General features: G+C 38.8%; 1 protein-coding gene across 6 annotated transcripts in view; it reads right to left on the bottom strand.

Moving 5' to 3' along the window:
- MRPL13 (mitochondrial ribosomal protein L13) overlaps positions 1-18,339 on the bottom strand; it is a 39,166-nt gene that overhangs the window by 6,337 nt on the left and 14,490 nt on the right. For all 6 annotated transcript variants that reach the window (XM_081504811.1, XM_081504810.1, XM_081504812.1 and 3 more), the window contains 2 exons: positions 12,422-12,508; positions 6,657-6,778 (listed from right to left, as the gene is read on the bottom strand). In XM_081504811.1, coding sequence (XP_081360937.1) covers positions 6,657-6,778; positions 12,422-12,508 — 209 coding nt within the window. The remainder of the gene's footprint in view (positions 1-6,656; positions 6,779-12,421; positions 12,509-18,339) is intronic.

Here is an 18,339-nt window from a genome sequence, read left to right as displayed (position 1 = left end):
TTATCATGGTAAAAGCCAAGACAAGCATCACATGATATCACTTAGGTGTGGAATCTAAAAACTGATACAAACTTATTTGCAAAACGAGAGACTCACAGACATAGAAAACAAACTTATGGTTATCAAAGGGGAGGGGGGAGGGGTACATGAGGAGGTCAGGGTTAGCACACAGTGCTCTGTGGGCTTGGTCAGTCGTGTCCGACTCTTCGCGACCCACGGACTGCAGCCTGCCAGGCTCCTCTGTCCATGGGATTCTCCAGCAAGAGCTCTGCAGTGGGTTGCTGTGCCCTCTCCAGGAGATCTTCCCAACCCAGGGACTGAACCCAGGTCTCCCACATTGCAGGCGGATTCTTTACCAGCTGAGCCACAGGGAAGCCCATATACACACTGTTATATATAAAACAGATAATCAACAAGGACCTGCTGTATAGCACAGGGAACTTGACTCAATACTCTGTAATAACTTATATATGAAAAGAATCTGAAAAAGAATAGACATATGTATATGTATAACTGAATCACTTTGCTGTACACCTGAAACTAACACAGCATTGGAAATGAACTATGCTCCAATATAAAAAAAATAAACTCACAAGATTGTTTGCCTTCTTTAAAAATCAAATTTTTTTCCAATTAAAATGAATAGGAATTATTGTCATACTCAACTGTCACTTTTAAGTCATAGCTCTATTGGCTAGGCAATATAAATGATTTGGTTTTGGTTTCTTACACAGAGATTGCTTTTTATTTTAGCAACCAGTCCTAATGTGTTCCTATCCAAAAGAACAGTCTAGTTTAGAAGGCTTGATTTGAGCAAAATTCAGGACTGGAAATGTTGAGGTCTATGGTTTAAGCCAATGCTGAGCTGGTTGAAATGATGGAAAAGTTGGAACATAAACTTGCTCCTCGAGTCCAGCCAATAACTTCTGACTGTGAAGAGTAGCAAAATTAAGTTAAATCTTGCAGGAAAATGCCACATGACTAGACTAGCATACAATTATGGAAAATCTTGAAGATGCCCAGATCCCCGTTCTTTATGGGTTTTGAAAAGGTAAAACTCCTCTCCACTGTCTTTAAGTAAGTCTCTGATCTGAAGCACACTGTCATAAAGCCATAGGTGAAATTATTGTTATTTGTTAATGGGCAGATGTGGGGGATGAATAGCTTTCCCACAGAAGAGCGAGCAGAAAGCTCACGTCCCTGCCGCGCCCAGGGCCGCGCACTGCCCGGACGGGATGCTCACCATGTCCCTCTGCCAGGCTTTCACTCCTGGCTCTGCGTGGAGGAACTGTTAAACCGCCCACGTCTAACCCTGCTTTCGGCAAAGACGACTGCGGGGCTCGTCACGCCTCCCCCGACGCCTCCCCGGCCCAGGCTCACTCCTAACCGCACTCTGCGCAGCGTCAGACCAGGGGCCTAGGTTCTCATCCCACAGTCTGTCTTCAAGCATTTACGGAGGCTGAGACTTCCCACTCTTAGTTTCTCTGCAAAGGTTAGGGTTATGCTTAAAATAAAGCATTACTGATTTAATGGGTGAGGAGTAAAAAAAACACATTTCTTTTTTGGTGTTGTTTCATCATTCTGTGGATACTGTGAAGCAATTCGAGTTGAAATTTTCCTTACACCTAGTTTTTTCCAAAGAAAAGCTCTCCTACAGAATTTTGAAAAACTGAAAATTAAAAAAGTTTCAAATGAAACAAGTTTTATTTTTACCCTACGTACTGAAAAATTTCCATTACAGTGACAGCATTATAATTTCCATGATTGTTGTGGTTTTGTAATGTGTTGGCAAAACCTCAATGATCCTGGAAATAATTATTTACGGAATTAAAATAAGCTGACCATTTGAAAGCTACAATCTCAGGCAACTGACTTGCGAAGAAGAGATGGTGCTATTTTTCTCTGAGAAACACGTTCCAAGGGCACGCCCTGCAGTCACCACGCTCACAGGGGATGCGTGTCTCCTCCGTGCCGTCAGGAAACACGAAGCGCAGCTCTATCACACGCGCCGACAGAACATCCTCTGACACAGCGTTTACATCCACGCGGTGTGAGAAATACTCACTCACCAAGGGCATACACTAATGTAAGAAGGGAGGCATATGGACGATACTTCTCATAGAAAATGGCTTTTAGTCATACAACATATTTATAGTTTCCTCATAAATACCACTTTCTTTCCGTCTTGTATACCATTGTTTTAAAAATAAATAAACAACCACATAAGAAAATCTAGAGTATGCTGAAGTTAGCCCTGAGGGAATGTAACTTTTTAAGTGATTTAAAATGATTTAAATGAAATCTCAACAATGGTAGCTATTCAGTTAAAATTAATACAATTTTGTTAGTCACCTACTGGGTGACTTGGTTTCAAGGTCATTCAAAGCTTAGTCTGACAACTGTTATTGCTGCTCAGAAGATTTTCATCTCTAACAGAAAAGCTAAAGAGCTTACACTGAACCGAAAGCTAATAAGAGTTGCAATTACAAAATGTACATTTTTATACTATAAATGTGTTCGCTTTTATTGCTAGGGAAACAGAAACCAGAGCAAGCTATTTTCATGTCTATTTATGGTGCAATCTAGGGACATCCGTTTCAGTCTCTGCAGGTTATCTGTCATATCTATCTTGAATAATTTCCAATTACTACATTCCAAAGGAAGATTATATTCTTGCCTTAGCTATTTGGGGTGGAACAAAAGCATATTTCAAGTAGGTTCCTTCTCTAAAAGGAGAAAAAAAATTTTTTCTCTTAAAAACCAATCTATTAGTAATGGGGAATCCCATTTTTAAGGACTGCATTGCATGGTGTGTCAAATATTTTAATTGTGATCCTAATATATATCCTATTTTATACTTGAACTTTATTAAGTAGTAAACAACTAAAACAGCACAGTCCATTAAAGTAGTCACCAGCCACATGAGGGGCTTCCCTGGTGGCTCGTGGTAAAGAAGCTGCCTGCAGTGCAGGAGACATGCGTTCAGTCCCTGGGTGGGGAAGGTCCCCGGAGAAGGAGATGGCAACCCCCTCCAGAGTTCCCGCCTGGGAAATCCCATGGACAGAGGAGCCTGGTGGGCTACCGTCCACGGGGTCGCAGAAGAGACACGACCGAGTGACTGAACAACAAGCCACATGAGGCACTAAACCTTAGGTCTAATTACATACGTAACCTTGAAAATTCAGCTCTCAGGCACACGAGCCACAGTGTCAACATTCAGGAGTCACAGGAAGCCAGCAGCTACCGTATTAGCTGATACGCGTCAGCGTGAAAAGTCTATCTGCCAGCCCTGAACTAAAAGAGCATCTGTTTCTTAGGCAGTAGGTTTTTGGTTGATACAAAAGTGTATATATATATTTTTGCTGGTCATATGCATTCTGTGACTTTAAAAAAAAAATTAGACTTGGTGTCAGCTCTAATACTCAGAAGAATAAAATGTTGAACAATTGAATAGCTAGTATACCTGTAATTTCAGTACGTGTATACTCACATAAGTTAACAGATGCTGTGTGGCTAGTGGTGAGGAAAGATCACACTTTATTCAAGCATACAGGGAAGCCTGGTGTCTAATGTGTATTCCTCAGGGAACCCGGAATGGAAAGAAGGGGCAGGAAAATCCATTCCCAGAACAATAACTCAAAAATGGTCAGGTGGCTTCCAAGTTTTACTAAAAGTCTCCTTAAAAATCATTCTAGAAAAGCCCTACTTCCCTTAATATAATGAAGGCACTCAGTCACCTTCTAGCTTGTTTTAAGTAAGCCAGAAACATTTAGCAATAAAACAAGCAGTTTGATCAGTACTCTTTGACTAAAATAACATTAAATATAATTTGCTGTGAATGGTTATTACACTATTATACTGGTTTAACTGACTTAGAACGTACTTTAGAATATTCACGATATGCATAGCCACATGCATAATATGTGTTTGGTCACATAAGTAAAGAGCACCTTTGGTGTTTCCAGTCTCTAAAAAAAGACATGTTTCCCATCTTGCTTAAGAATTATGACAGGGTTTCTGTAAGAAAATCAGGTATGAGATATTTAGATTTATAGAATAAAACTGATATCATATCTTACAGCCACTGAAGATCATGCTTGTGGGGAAAAAAAAAAACCTTGTAATTGGGAAAACATGCAGCAATTACTATATTTTGAGCAAGATCATGATTCCCCAAGTTTGTAAAACATATAAACACACACACAGTGCAAAAACTAACACAAAGAAATAGGAAGTTAGCACACCAAAATGTTAAGTATGGTGATATTATTTACTTATGTTTATGTCATATTTTTATTTTCTGCAATGAACATTTAGTAAACCCCCAAATTAAAACATTTTTTCAACTGAGTGCTCGAGTCTGCTTTTCCAGAGTTATTACGTTTGAAGTAAATGTTGTCTATGTTACATGCAGTCTATATTATTGTGAATTTTTAGTAAAGAAAAGGTTTCAGAGTGGTAAATTTAAGCTAATAAATGATTTCTAGAAGGATTAATTTAAATTGTGGCAAATTCCACATCTCCTTTAAAGAACTTATAAAATGTTAACATCTCCCTAGAAAAATGTTCCATGTTTACGTGAGCTGAGTTTTAAGGATAAATATAACTTCTATGTAGTTTAAATAGGAAAAAGTAGATTGGCTATGTCTTCAGTAAATGACCATGCAAATCTCTAAGAACAACTTAAAATGATTTTTCCTAAAATGTAAACTTCATGAAAGTATCAGTAGCTTCATATCTTCTAAAGATGATTTCTAACCTCATTTATAAAAGTTGATAAAAAGACACTCGGTTTTGTCACTGACTCATTCAGTAAGTGTTTGCTGAGTGCCCGCTTACTGAGTCAGTCACTGCTCAGCGCTCAGCAGACAGCACACAGGTCCCGCACAGAGTCTAGTCGGGGGGACGGTGAACAGACAATCACGCACGTGTTTAATCGCATGAGATTAAACACAGTAAAAAAATTTATTCTTTTACAACAAGACCCTATGGAGGTGGGCTAACCCAGCCCAAGGATTACAGGAAAGAAGTCACATCTGAAACATTTCCTCATCTGTATCCCTTTGGCATCTATCGAACTTACAGCACACGGTATAAACTCAACTAAAGTTTGTAAAACTGAATGAAATAATTGCTTTATGGTAATTTCTCCAACGTGGTCCCAGTGCTTACCATAGTTTCTTGCACAGAAGAGAGCGCTGATATATATTTGTTGAAAAAGACAATGAAACAGCTTGCTTTTGTGGAAAGAACACAGGACTGGGAATCAGATACAATTAGTTTCAAATTCAGGCTGTACCACAAATCAGCCAAACCTCTGGCTCAGTCTTAAAAATAGGAATAACGCATTTCTCTTACTGGCAAGAGAATTACATACAACGTATGTAAACCATCTAGCAGAATGTTGGGCGATTTGGAAGTAGTAATATAACTGATCACTAATAATACTATCTTGCTCATTATTTGCAGACTTAGGTGAACCCTGAAATAAGTCAGCAAAGTCAAAAACATTTAAAACAGAATACTCTAAAGACTTGTGTGTGCAAAGAGTGAAGTTATATACACACACAACGATTAGACTAGATCAAGGATTAGATTCCTGGATGCACTATTAATGCTGGGAAAACAAATTTTCACAAACCTACCTGGCCAAAGGGCCAGTCGAGAGACACAGATTTTCAGAGTACACTGGGTAAGTATCCTGTGGGAAAAGGAGCTGCCTTTTGTAGATCAAACAAAGAGGATGTGTGGTTCTCTCTAGACCTACGCAAACTCGGTGTAAATTCTGTAAACCCTCCTGAGCCCCTCTCATGTGAGGAACTGTTTGGGGTGCTGCAGATGCAGTGATGAACAAGATGCAGCCCTTGCTCTTGCAGTTTAGGTGAGGCTTCTTCAAGGAGACAGACATCTGAACTAACGCCTTAAGAATGGCTGAGGGTCACCCCAGAGGAGGAGGTGACGGGCATGTTGCTTTAGGCAGAGGTGACAGCGGAAAGTCATGGAAGAGCTAAATGGCATAAGGGGGGGTGCTGCCAGTTTTGTACAGTCTGCTACTGAGAGCCCAGCACAGTGAAGGGAGAAGAATTTAAGCTGAGGAGCTGACAAAGAGCCTGGCAGGAACCGCCTAGAAACAGCGAGACAGGAGTCGTGCGTCAGACCTAAGCAGGTTTCTGGTCACAGGTGGAAGACTTTGTAAAGAGGAGAGCAAAAAGTGTTTCTTATTTTATTCTTCTACTTGGATAGAGTATAAAACTATCCAGAATGGATGACTTTCATTAGATCATATTCTTGGCTTAGTGAACCAATCCCGAAAATGGAGAATTACTTGGTTTTAGGTAAAGACAATTCATTTATCATTCCAAGAGACCATAATCAATCCAAGTTATGTCATCCCAAACAAAACATCTGATAATTTATAGGCCCCTATGAACATCCTTGCACTTACCTAACAAAGTCTTAAGACTTTGAGACTTTTGGCCCTATCATCTACAGCTAGTTTATTTGCAGAGAAAAGCTGCAAAAGTATCCAAGGGAGTGAAAAAAGTTCATACTTCCCACCTTCAAGGACCTTATCATTTGGATAAGCAAACAGGAAACACTAAACTCAGGTTAAAAAGACGGTAAGAACAGAGACGGGAAGGAAACGCAAGACGTACGGAGACCAAACGCGGGGAAAAGCCTCTATTTCTTCCTGTGTGTACTCATCCAGACGTCTGGGCACTTTTCGTGGTTGAGGAAGCTCTTCTGTTAAATTCTTAAGAATATCTTCTGGTATATCCTAGATCAAACAAAAATTTAGGCTTAATTTTCTTAAAATCTATTCTTAGTAATTAATCAGTAATTCTTGTGTGTAAGTGTGTTAGTCACTTAGTTGTGTCTGACTCTTTGTGACCCCACGGACTGTAGCCCACCAGGCTCCTCTGTCCAAGGAATTCTCCAGGCAAGAATACTGGAGTGCGTAGCCATTCTCTTCTCAAGGGGATCTTCCTGAGCCAGGGATCAAACCTGAGTTCCGTTTTGCAGGCAGATTCTTTACCCTCTGAGCCACCAGGGAAGCCCTTAGTAATTCTTAGTAAGTATAAAGAAATAATAAACAGAAAAACGTTTGCAATAACACATTTTATATTTTAATCTTGACAAACATTTCTAATGATGAATTAGACATCTTCAATTTTGACAAGTATCTGGTCACTAAATTCTACTTTTTCTGAATATTGTTTAATTTTTTCCTCCTCCTTTCAACAGCAAAAAAGGCACTGCCTTGGATTATTCTCATAATGTTTCATCTGATGACTGTTTGTGCAAGGTCTATTGCTTCCAGTGCCACAACCTTTTTCAATTTATGCTCCATGTTTTTGCCAAAAAAAACTTTCAAAAATGAAAATCTGCTGGATCCTCGAGTCATTTAGCCAACAAGCATTTATTGAACTCCTTCTATGAACCAGAAATTGTGCTAGGGGCTGATAATAGAAAGAAAAATCAAAAGATCATGGCTTCTAAAGGCTTCCAATTTTTAGAAAGTTATTCCTTGGCTAAGACTCTCTCCAGACGCAGCTCTAACTCCTGAGCCACACTAGTGTGCTCAGTCCCAGCCCCCGTCCAGCTTCACTTCTGCACAAGCGCGAGCGGCTCCTGAGCAAACACCCCCCACCACTCGTGCCCTGGTCTCCGCTCGAATCCCAGTGTCTTTACTAACGGCACCGTCCAGAACTGCTTCCTGCTGGGTACACGGCCAAATGTTCAGAAAAATGAAAGGAAAGGTAAAATATGAACAAGTCTAAACCTGAGTAATGAAAAGCAGACTAAAGAGTAAAGCGTATCTTTGAGAGGCACCTTGAGAGAACTGGACTAAATAAAGGGAATGATAAAATGAAGAGCATGGATAACCAAAAGAATTGACATTTATATTGTGCTCCTGGAACAAAGGTAAGGGCAAGGAATTATATTGTGGATCTGAATGATGGGTTAATTCAGGAGAGTCTATTGAAGGAAGAGTAAGATATCAATATAGAAGTGTCCTACGGGCATTTCCACAGGGACTGCAGATATGATTCCCCCTCTTCACTTTTAGTGTGTTCCTAACCATTTTCAAAAAACAGGATGATTATACATTTGTCTGCAGAGCAGAGAGCAATAGTATAATTGGGAATCAAATATCTAGGCAAGCACATGGCATCAAACAAGTTACTCAGTTTGTCTTAAGAATCAAAATACAATTTAAAAATAGTTTCAAAGAATCACAGAGCTCTTACACTGTAAGCTGATTCTAAAACCCAATATGGCAAAAATTTAAAGATTTTTTTTAAACTTAAAATGACTTTCAAATTATGGTTTGGATAGGCTGGGTCACTATCAACATATATAAAACCACAATAAACACTACTCACAATTGTTTCTTCACTGGAAAGCATTTGAAAAATATTTAACTTTCCTTCCCCAGCATATTCAAATACACAAGTGTAAGCACACAGAATCAAAATGAGCAGAGGATGCCTGGATACATTAAATATTGTTAATTATTTCTTAATTTTTACTTACTATAAAGAAGTCTATCTGCCAGTTTGGTATTCATGAAAATGTATGAATATTTCACACTTCTTTGGAAAACTATTAAAAAAAATCCTTAGATCATATTTGCAAAGACAATTTTAACACTGCCAACTGCTCGTTCAGCACAGAGAATTTAGAACATAGTGGGTTTCTAGTAAATGCTTGCTGAATTGAATAGAATTTTGACTGAAATGAGCTTACCAAATTTCACCACTATTAAAGGAATCCATCGAAAGAATGGACAAAAATCAGCACACAGTTATGGATGGAAGATGCTGAGCGAAGTGAAACCAGAAAGGCGGGGAAGTGCCTCCTTTAACGGGCACGCAGGGAAGGGAACCCTCACATGCTGAGTGTTCACGAGTTTTTTTCTGTGATTATGTCTTCTGCAGAGTGGGTGGTTAACAGAAGAGGGAAATGAGGGAAAGAATAAAAGTAGAAACAAGAAGCATGGGGGGAGGTGATCGTTCACTCTTTTACAGGTTTCCCTCTTCATGCTTTTGTTTGTTTGCTGGCCGCGCCTCGCTGCTAGCAGGGTCTCAGTGCCCCAGCCAGGGATCGGACCCGGGCTCTGGGAAGTGGAAGCCGAGTCCTAACCTCCGCACCACCAGGGGAGTCCCAGTTTTTGCAATTTGTAAGAGAATTTCTAATCTACAGAAAAGTTGTGAAAATGAATGAACTTATCTAACCTTCACCTAAATTCGCTATTTGTTAAAATACAACATGATTGCTTTCTATCCATTCATAAGCACACATACACCAAACACTCTTTTTGACTGTACCATTTGAGAGTTGTCTGCCAATATTTCATCCCTAAATATTTCAGCATATGTATCTTCTAAATATAAGAATTGTTTCTGACATAACCACATTACAAATTCATGTTCAGGAAAACTAACACTGATGAAACATCTTTTAACCTAATATACAGTGTGCGCGCGCGCACACACACACAGTATATATTCAAATTTCCCAAAGTGGTCTAATAAAGTCTTACGTCGCTTTCTTTTTCTAATTGAAGGTCAAGTGTCACATGCTACAACTATTTTGTTACTATGTTGTTGTTTAACACACATAATGCATTCTTTAGTCTAGTTTCCTTTAATTGGACAGGTTTCCTTGGTTTATCTGTCTCTTAGGAAATTAATTTTTGAAGAGGCCAAGCCGACTGTGTTACAGAATATCCTTTTTCCTTTGGATTTGTAGAACTGCTTCCTCATGGCTAGATTCAGGTTAAACATTTCTGGCAGGACACCATATAGTTTATGTTGGGTCTTCAGTGCTCCATTTGAAGCAGGAGGCGTACGACATCAGTTTATCCCATACTGATGATAAATTTAATGTCTTGGTTACGGGTGGTGGTTGACCAGATGGCTTTAATGTAAAAGTATCTTTCCCCTTTTAAATAGTTAAGTACTCTGTGGCATGATGTTTTGAAACTTGGTGAATATCCTGTTCTACAACGTTTAACTCAATGGATATACAATACACTGATGGTGGTGGCTTTTCTAATTCAGTATTATTTTCTACATGTTTGAGATGATATTTTTCTCTAAAGAGCTCTTCCTTCTTGAAAAAGAAGGGAAATTATAATAAGTTAAAAATAATTTTTGGACGATCACTGTGGGCTCACAGATTTCTGTTTTCCATTCACAGTGACCCGTCGTCATGACCGTTCGTTTCCAGGCTCACACAGCCCGTGTTTGTTCAGCGGGCGCCTCTTCAGGTTGCCTCCTGTGTGCCGGGATTTCTCCCCGGGTCTTGAGCACTGTCCTACTTTCTGTTACTTATTACTTTGCTATTATAAACAATGCAGAAATAATAATCTTGTGCCTGTGTGTACTCCAAACTAAACATTTTTCATTCCAGACCTAGAATCAACCACTTCTCTAAGAATCACATTCCTTTTAATATGGAATAGCACTTAGAAAGCACAGTCTGGGAACTGCTTACTTCTATTGGTAAATAGTTCTTCTGGGAACCGCTTACTTCTATTGGTACTGTCATTTCATTTTTTTAATATGTAAAGTCTTAACATGATTAGAAAAAAAATCTAAAAAGCCATAATAATCCAAAAGGCTTTTCTCCAAAAATCTCCTTCTCTTTCCTACCTGTCCCTTCCACGTTTTTGTGCTCTCGATCTAGTGAGTAACCAAGCTCATCTTCTTGTTTATTCTTCCTGTGTCTCTTTATGCAAAAAGATATATACATACATGTGTATGTAAACCTACATATGTATAAATGCGTATAAAAGGTAGTATGCTACCTATATTCTTTTCCATCTTGCTTTTTTTCACTTAATATATCTTGGAAAGCATTACTTGTCAAGTCACAATGATATCTGTCATTCTTTTTTTTATAATTGCACAGTACTCAACTGAATAGATATAATTTAGCCAATTTTCTATGAATAAGCATTTATTTACTTCCATTACTATTATGGATAATATGGAAACAATAATCTTTGCATGTGCATCTTCAGGGTAACTTGCTATAAATGAGACTGCTAGAAGCATGAATCTCCATACGTGTGTCTTTGTGTTACCTGTCACCTAGTTCCCTGGATGCCTTGTGGGTGCACCACTTTGCACTGCTACCCGCAGTGTCTGAGTGCCCGTTTCCTCATGGCCATGACAATAAAATGTGTTGTCAAGTTTTTGAAAATTTAGCAATCCATTTTTGGGGAAATGGGCTCATTTATAGACTGAAATCATTTAAGCAATTTACACTGAAACCTATCTAACTTGATAACTGGGAAAAATGACATTACTATTTTCTTTGTCCCTTTTAGAAATTACGGTTGCTAAAAATATGTGAAAGTACAATCAGAAACAGGTTTAAAACCCTTTTAATTTCATGCCCAAGGCCACTCACCCTTACATGACGCCCACTCCCACGCTGGCTGCCTCAGAGGCAAAGTGAACGGGGGGTTACTCAGCTCACTCATGCAAGGCAAAGCTAATAAACCAGCCACTTTGGTAGAAGTCTGAGTCATCTACTTATGCATTATTTAAGCTAGCAACAGAACATACAAGACTCGAACAGTTGATAGAACTTGGTATTCTGGAATGAATTCTGTATTATTCTTTTACTAGGAACTATAACGACAATCATAACCCGTAATATCGATACCGACTAGTACTTAGTGTTCCAGGGCCTGGTCTAAGTACCTAAAAAATGTTATTTCATCTAATTCTTACAGCAATCTTATGATGTAGGTACAATTACCACACCCATTTCACAGATGAGAAAACAGAGATAATAACGGCCATGAAGTCAGTAAATGGTGGGACATGTATTCAAACCCAGGCAGTCTGATTTCAGAGCCTGGACTCAACTATTTTATATAGAACTTCTAGTGTTTATATTATAGTAGAGAGAAAAGCTAAGTACTCATACCAGTATAATAGTTATGAATAAAACTTTTTATTTTCAAGTACTTTTTAGCTGAACAAGTTCTGAGTAGGAATAAGTATTCTGAAGTTATATCATGGGAAATAATTAGCAATCAAAGCCAAGTTATTAATCTGTGATTCACAGAAGCTATACAGGTCACAAAAAAGTAAACTGAATTCATGAAATTACCTATGAGTACTCTCAGTTAAACAGGGGCTCTAATTATAGTTCCTTGTTCCAAAGAAAGTAGCTATTAAAATGAAAATATGGAACTTACAGACTTTTGATTTTTAGTTCAATGATGGTTCACTTTATGATTTAAAATAGAAGCAATTGTTTTTGTAGTGTATTCACTATAAAATACAAAAAAATATTTCAAAAATCGACATAAAATTACTGAAAACAAATACTACAATTACTTTAACATGAGAAAATATTTAATTAAAAATTTAATAAAGGATCTTTGAGGACTTACTTCATCTGGGAAAAGATGCAACCTCTGCATCAGAGTTCTTCTGTGAAGGTTTTTCGGCAGCATGCCATAAATAGCTAGTTTTACAATCTGAAAAACAGATACACAGAGTACTCAATAAGAAACATGTGATGGGAATATAAACACCATAAGAGATAGTGATGAAAAGCAGTGGGCTAAGACTCAATATGAATATGAAAGGAACAAAACTGAGACCTAAGCAGATATGTGGTAGCAATAAAAAAGAACTTATTATTTTGTACATTTACCATCTTCTTTTAAATCTCTGTATTTAGAAAAAGGAAAAAAAAAAGGAAGAGATTAAGAAAACCTGTGTATGTGTTGATTTTAGATAGAATGAAAAGAAATTCTCTAAGCTTATGCAAGAACTTGTGGCTCAAATAATCTATGACACACAGGTCACAGCAGATCCTAGGGAGGTTTCATCCCATTTCCCCAGGTGGGTGATCAGCAGACTTCCGATGAGTGAACTAAGCCTGGCCACACTGTCATGAGGCTGACTCTGTAAGTCACAAATCTAGAACAACGGTAACAGTGAGCATTCACTGAAACTTACCACGTGTACAGGGGTCACTGCATTAGATTTGCTATCTTGTTTATGTTACTAAGTTCCATTTCACAGACGAGGAAGCAATTTCAGTGAGGTTACAGAACCCACGCTAATTTCCTATATCTAATCAATGGTACTGGAATTCAAATCAGGTAGGCTTACTCCCAGGACAGACACATATCACACGCAAGCACATGTAACAGTGTGTTTCTCTCTGTCACTGACCAAGAAGACCAAGCCCCTTCACCCTGTCATACCCATCCCCAAGAGGGCACCCTAAGCTTTCTATGATTTGCTTTTCTCCTTGTTAAGGTTATCCTCACGGTTCATCTACTATTTAAACACTCTCCTTGGCTGTGCTGGGTCTGTCACCGCACTCGAGCTCGCTCCAGCTGAGACAAGCGGGGGCTTCTCTCTGCCTGCGGTGCGTGGCTTCTCCCGGGGCAGAGCCATGGGCTCCGGGGCCTGCGGGCTCAGCAGCTGTGGCGCACGGGCTCAGCTGCCCCACGGCATGTGGGGTCTTCCCAGCCCAGAGATCGAGCCTGAGTCCCCCGCGTTGGCAGGCGGATTCGTGAACACTAGACCACCAGGGAAGCCCAGGGTTATCCTCACTGCTGTCCTGGGTGTGGTTCTGAGTATGTTTTGCCAAGAGAAAGTCACACGGGGTCACCTGGTGCTCCGTACTTTCCTGTGGGCCTCCTGGCATACAGTGTGTACAGATACACTGCATGAGCCTCATAAAACTACTGACAGACATCTGGAGAGTCAAACCGATTTTTTCCATCTGCACTCATAGTTCAAGGATATAACGTGGCATGTATTAAACTAAACCCAGAGGCAGTGCATGTCACAGCAGGACTTCGCTGTAGAGGGTTTCCTTATCCTTTTATTTTCTCATCAAATCAGCCCACAAAACCTCAATATGTACAAATGCTAATGCCACACCACATATATTTTCCATCTATTTTCTATGGTAGTGCTGTTAAGGCTTTATATTCTAGAGACTTTATATTGTTAAAATTAAAAGCAATTAGAAATTCAGTGCCTGAATTATATAAGCTGCATTTCAAGTGGTCAACTTGCCACAGGTGACCAGTGGTTACTATATTTGATAGCGCAGACAAAGAACATTTTCATCAGAGCAGAAATTTCTATTGGGGTAGCACTGATATCAGTCTTTAAAATTTTTAATGTTTTAAAAGTCTTTAGTAGAAAGCGACAATGTTAAGACTACTTAGCATCCTGTCTGGATTAGCAAGTCATTGTATCTTCTGAACATCATCCTAACAGCCAGTTTATTACATTAGCAGGGTTTCTTGGTATTTGGTTTTCATTTTCTTAAAAAAATTAGTTTTATTTACTTGAATTAAGTCGGTATTTTTAAAATACACCTTATTTAAAAAATGCAAACATAACAATCAAATTAGAGAAAGCTGGAAAGTATGAAAAGGTTACAAGCTGCCACGTGAGAGAAAAAGATGACAGACATACGAACACACCTACCCCCCAGAAATGTGACACAAGGTGAACGCGGAATCAAGCAGTTCTAGCTTTACAGACTTGAGCACAAACTGAGGAATTCAGAAAGTGAGACAGAAGGAGACAGGGTTAATAAATATTAAAGACCTTCCTAACTGAATCGGAACCCAGGGCATGTGACATCTGTTCCACAAAAAATATCTTTATAAACTATAGGAGAGGTAATGAGTACGAGAAAGGAACCATATGAGAAGAAAAACGCAGGAACACAGAGACTCGTAAGGAAACTACAGTGTGTGACAGCCGAAGCAGGATAGAAAGAAAGGGCTGAATCAATACGTTTATTTGAGTTTAGAATTAGAGATCTGCTAAGTAATTACAAAAATAGATTGAAAAATATTTTAAAATCTACTATTTAAATGTATTAATCAATGTACTTTATTGTTCCCCAAAAACACTGAGCATTTGAACTGGTGGTAAAATAACTGACCTTTTCCTTAAGAAACCTTTATTTTTTTAAAAAACACAGTCAAAATTAAGACTTAAAGCCATCATCAAATATTTTGTAATGCATTTCAATCTCTGTTCATAAAAAATAGTTTGAAACAATTTCTACAAATGCTATCCAAAGCCAAATTCTTAACATCAAAAGTTGGATTATACCGCCTCCTAGTGGGTATTTAACATAGCTGAACAAACTAGAAACTAGTTTTAAAGACATTTAAAAACACTTACAAAGTATTAAAACTATAATTTGCTGTAAAAGTTATGGTATACATTAGCAGCGGCTCGAACAACAACTTTTTACCAGTATTATATGCAGTCCATATTAACAGTCAAAATAGGTTACTATATTTGATCCGTGATAATCTAAAAATACATGAATTATAAAGTAGAACATTAAATATTTTCTAAGAAACAATTCTTGAGCATGTTTTTATAAAACAGATTTGACACCCTTTTCCAACAACACAAGAGACGACTCTACACGTGGACATCACCAGATGGTCGATACCGAGATCAGATTGATATTATTTGTCGCCAAAGATGGAGAAGCTCTGTACAGTCAGCAAAAACAAGGCCTGGAGCTGACTGTGGCTCAGATCATAAGCTCCTAATTGCAAAGTTCAGGCTTAAGCTGAAGATAATACCAAAAACCACTCGGCCATTCAGAGGGACTAATGAAGTGGGTGAGACCTCTCAAGAAGCGAAATCTGTCTTCAAGCAAACTGAAAAGCACAAAGCTCAGGCTAATGTCCCTTCAAATGTGTCATCAGTTCCTGGTGGGTCAGGGGTGTCTAAGGAAGTGGGTGAAACATCTCAAGAAGGGAAATCTGTCTTCAAGCAAAATGAGAAAGAAGAACCTCAGTCCAATGTCCCTTCAGTGGTGCCATCACTTCCTGCTGGGTCAGGGCCTGAAAACTGTGACCTTCAAAAGAACCAGGATTGCAGCAATTAAGTATCTGACTTTATCCTTAACCACCTGAACTGAGAAGACTCTTGAGAGTGCTTGGAGCGTAAGGAGATCAAACCAGTTAATCCAAAAGGAAATCAACTGTGAATATTCATTGGAAGGACTGTTGCTGAAGTGAAGCTCCAATACTTTGGCCGTGATTTGAAAAGATGATTCATTGGAAAAGACTGTGATACTGGGAAGAATTGAAGGCAATAGAAGAATGTGCCGGCAGAGGATGAGATAGTTAGATAGCATCATCAACTCAATACACATGGATTTGAACAAACATCAGGAGATACAGTGGAGGACAGAGGAGACTGGTGTGCTTCAGTCTATGGGGTCACAAAAAGTTGTGAAATGTGTTTTTGTATTTCCTTTAAGTTCAGCTTACTAGTTTATAGTAAAATTTTCTTCAAAAGAGCTGAGTAAAAAAAAAAAAAAACAGATTTGAATGATAAAGAAGTAAAAATACACAGTAAAGTATGGAACTTCTAAATGTTATGTCAGTAATAAACATAGCTCTTCCCCTACCTTTAACCAAGAAAATTTTAGACAGTACTTGGATCGCAAGGAGATCAAACCGGTCAATCCTAAAGGAAATCAGTCCTGAATATTCATTGGAAGGACTGACTGATGCTGAAGCTGAAGCTCCAATACTTTGGCCACCTGATGCGAAGAACTGACTCACTGGAAAAGACCCTGATGCTGGGAAAGATTGAGGGCGGGAGGAGAAGGGGATGACAGAGGATGAGGCGGTTGGATGGCATCACCGACTCAATGGACATGAGTCTGAGTAACCTCCAGGAGCTGGTGATGGACAGGGAAGCCTGGCGTGCTGCAGTCCACAGGGTTGCAGAGTTGGACACGATTGAGCAACTGAACTGAACACCAAACAAATGGTTGCATTCTGACAACAGACAGTTATTTTTACTCATCATTTTAGGAAAATAAAAAGGAGTAGCTTCAAAACTTAACAGTTTGCTCATTTAATTAAAAAGCTGAAACAGCTGTGAATGGGGAAAACACTACCAAATCTAAGAGAACAATTCAAAGACTGGGTTATCAAGAGTTAAGGAAGAAAAAAATAAAACTGTGAAAGGGCAACAGGAGACTGCTTTTAAAATCAATACTGAGAACAAGCATTTGGATTTGGAACATCTTTTAGTACAGAACTCTAGTGACACATAATAAACATTAATGAAGTTAGTAATATTGTTTCTTTAAATAGTTCTAAAAGATGGAACTGACTGGAGGACAAAAATAGGAGGAACAAGAAAAAGAGCAGCCTGGCTGGCATCTGCCTCTGGGTGTCCGCTCGGCATGGGGCCTGGGTTCAGAGGACCGTGAACATGAGGTCTGCAGGCAGCATCAAGTCACCCCCATACGCCTGGATCCCCTGGGTCCCAGCAGAAAGGTAGTATTCAGGGTGCTGAGCGGGGAAATGGAAACATAAGTCTTTCTTGATGGGTAACTGCTAACTATGAACCTGATCTTGTAAGGTTTTCAGGCCCCAAATTCACCCGTTTTATGGGGGTCAAATTCCAGAAGCCCAAAGTATAGCTTAAAAGGGTCTTAGGTTGGGGTGTGTGTGTATACATGTATATCCCCAGGCACCAGCCAAAAGCTAAGTACATCTTTTCTAAGAAATTCATTTTTAACATAGGTCTCAAAAACTCTCAGAGATGAAGTTCCAAGGTACATGTGCTACCCTAGTACCGTGAGCAGAAACAATCAATTGCAGACCCACAAAGACCCACAAATATGAGTCAGATATAAACGCTAAGAATTATGTTTAATATGCTTAAAGAAATATAAGAGAGAACCAAAGTATGACAAAGGAACAGAAGACTATCAAAACTGACTAGCAAACTGAAAAAGAAACAAACAGCAAAAGCTTCCAGAAAAGGAAAAAAATACAACTGAAATTAGAAACTCAATAAAAGAGTCAATCAGATTAGACCTTGGTGAAAACATAACCAGAGAACAAGAACACAGATCTAAGGGAATTCCTGACAGTCCAGCACAGAGACAGGGAGATATAAATACGAGGAAGACACAAAAGAGGGAGGTACCGACCTGTGCACGACGGAACGAGGCTGTCTACTGTGTATACAGTCAGCTTCCAAAGGGAGAGGGCGAATGGAGAATAAAGGGGACCAGCAGCAAAAGATGTAAGAGCTGACAAATTTTTACAAGAGAAGAAACCAATCCTCAAGCAAAATAAATAAGATAACTCAAAAAATAAAAACCAAAGCCAAAGAAAAGATCTTAAAAGTATTCTGAAAGAAAAGACAGACTACATACAAATAAAGTGACATCTGAATCTGACATCAATAGCAATAATGGAAAAGTAAAACCTATTTGAAAGATACCTTCAAAAAGCTAAGAGAAAAAAAAACAAAGTTATCCTAGAAT

Source organism: Giraffa tippelskirchi, chromosome 6 (assembly GCF_054371585.1).
Source record: "Giraffa tippelskirchi isolate mGirTip1 chromosome 6, T2T-mGirTip1v1.2.pri, whole genome shotgun sequence".
Classification (NCBI taxonomy): Eukaryota; Metazoa; Chordata; class Mammalia; order Artiodactyla; family Giraffidae; genus Giraffa; species Giraffa tippelskirchi.
The sequence above is the reverse complement of the archived record's forward strand: the minus strand, read 5'-3'. Positions and strand labels throughout refer to the sequence as shown.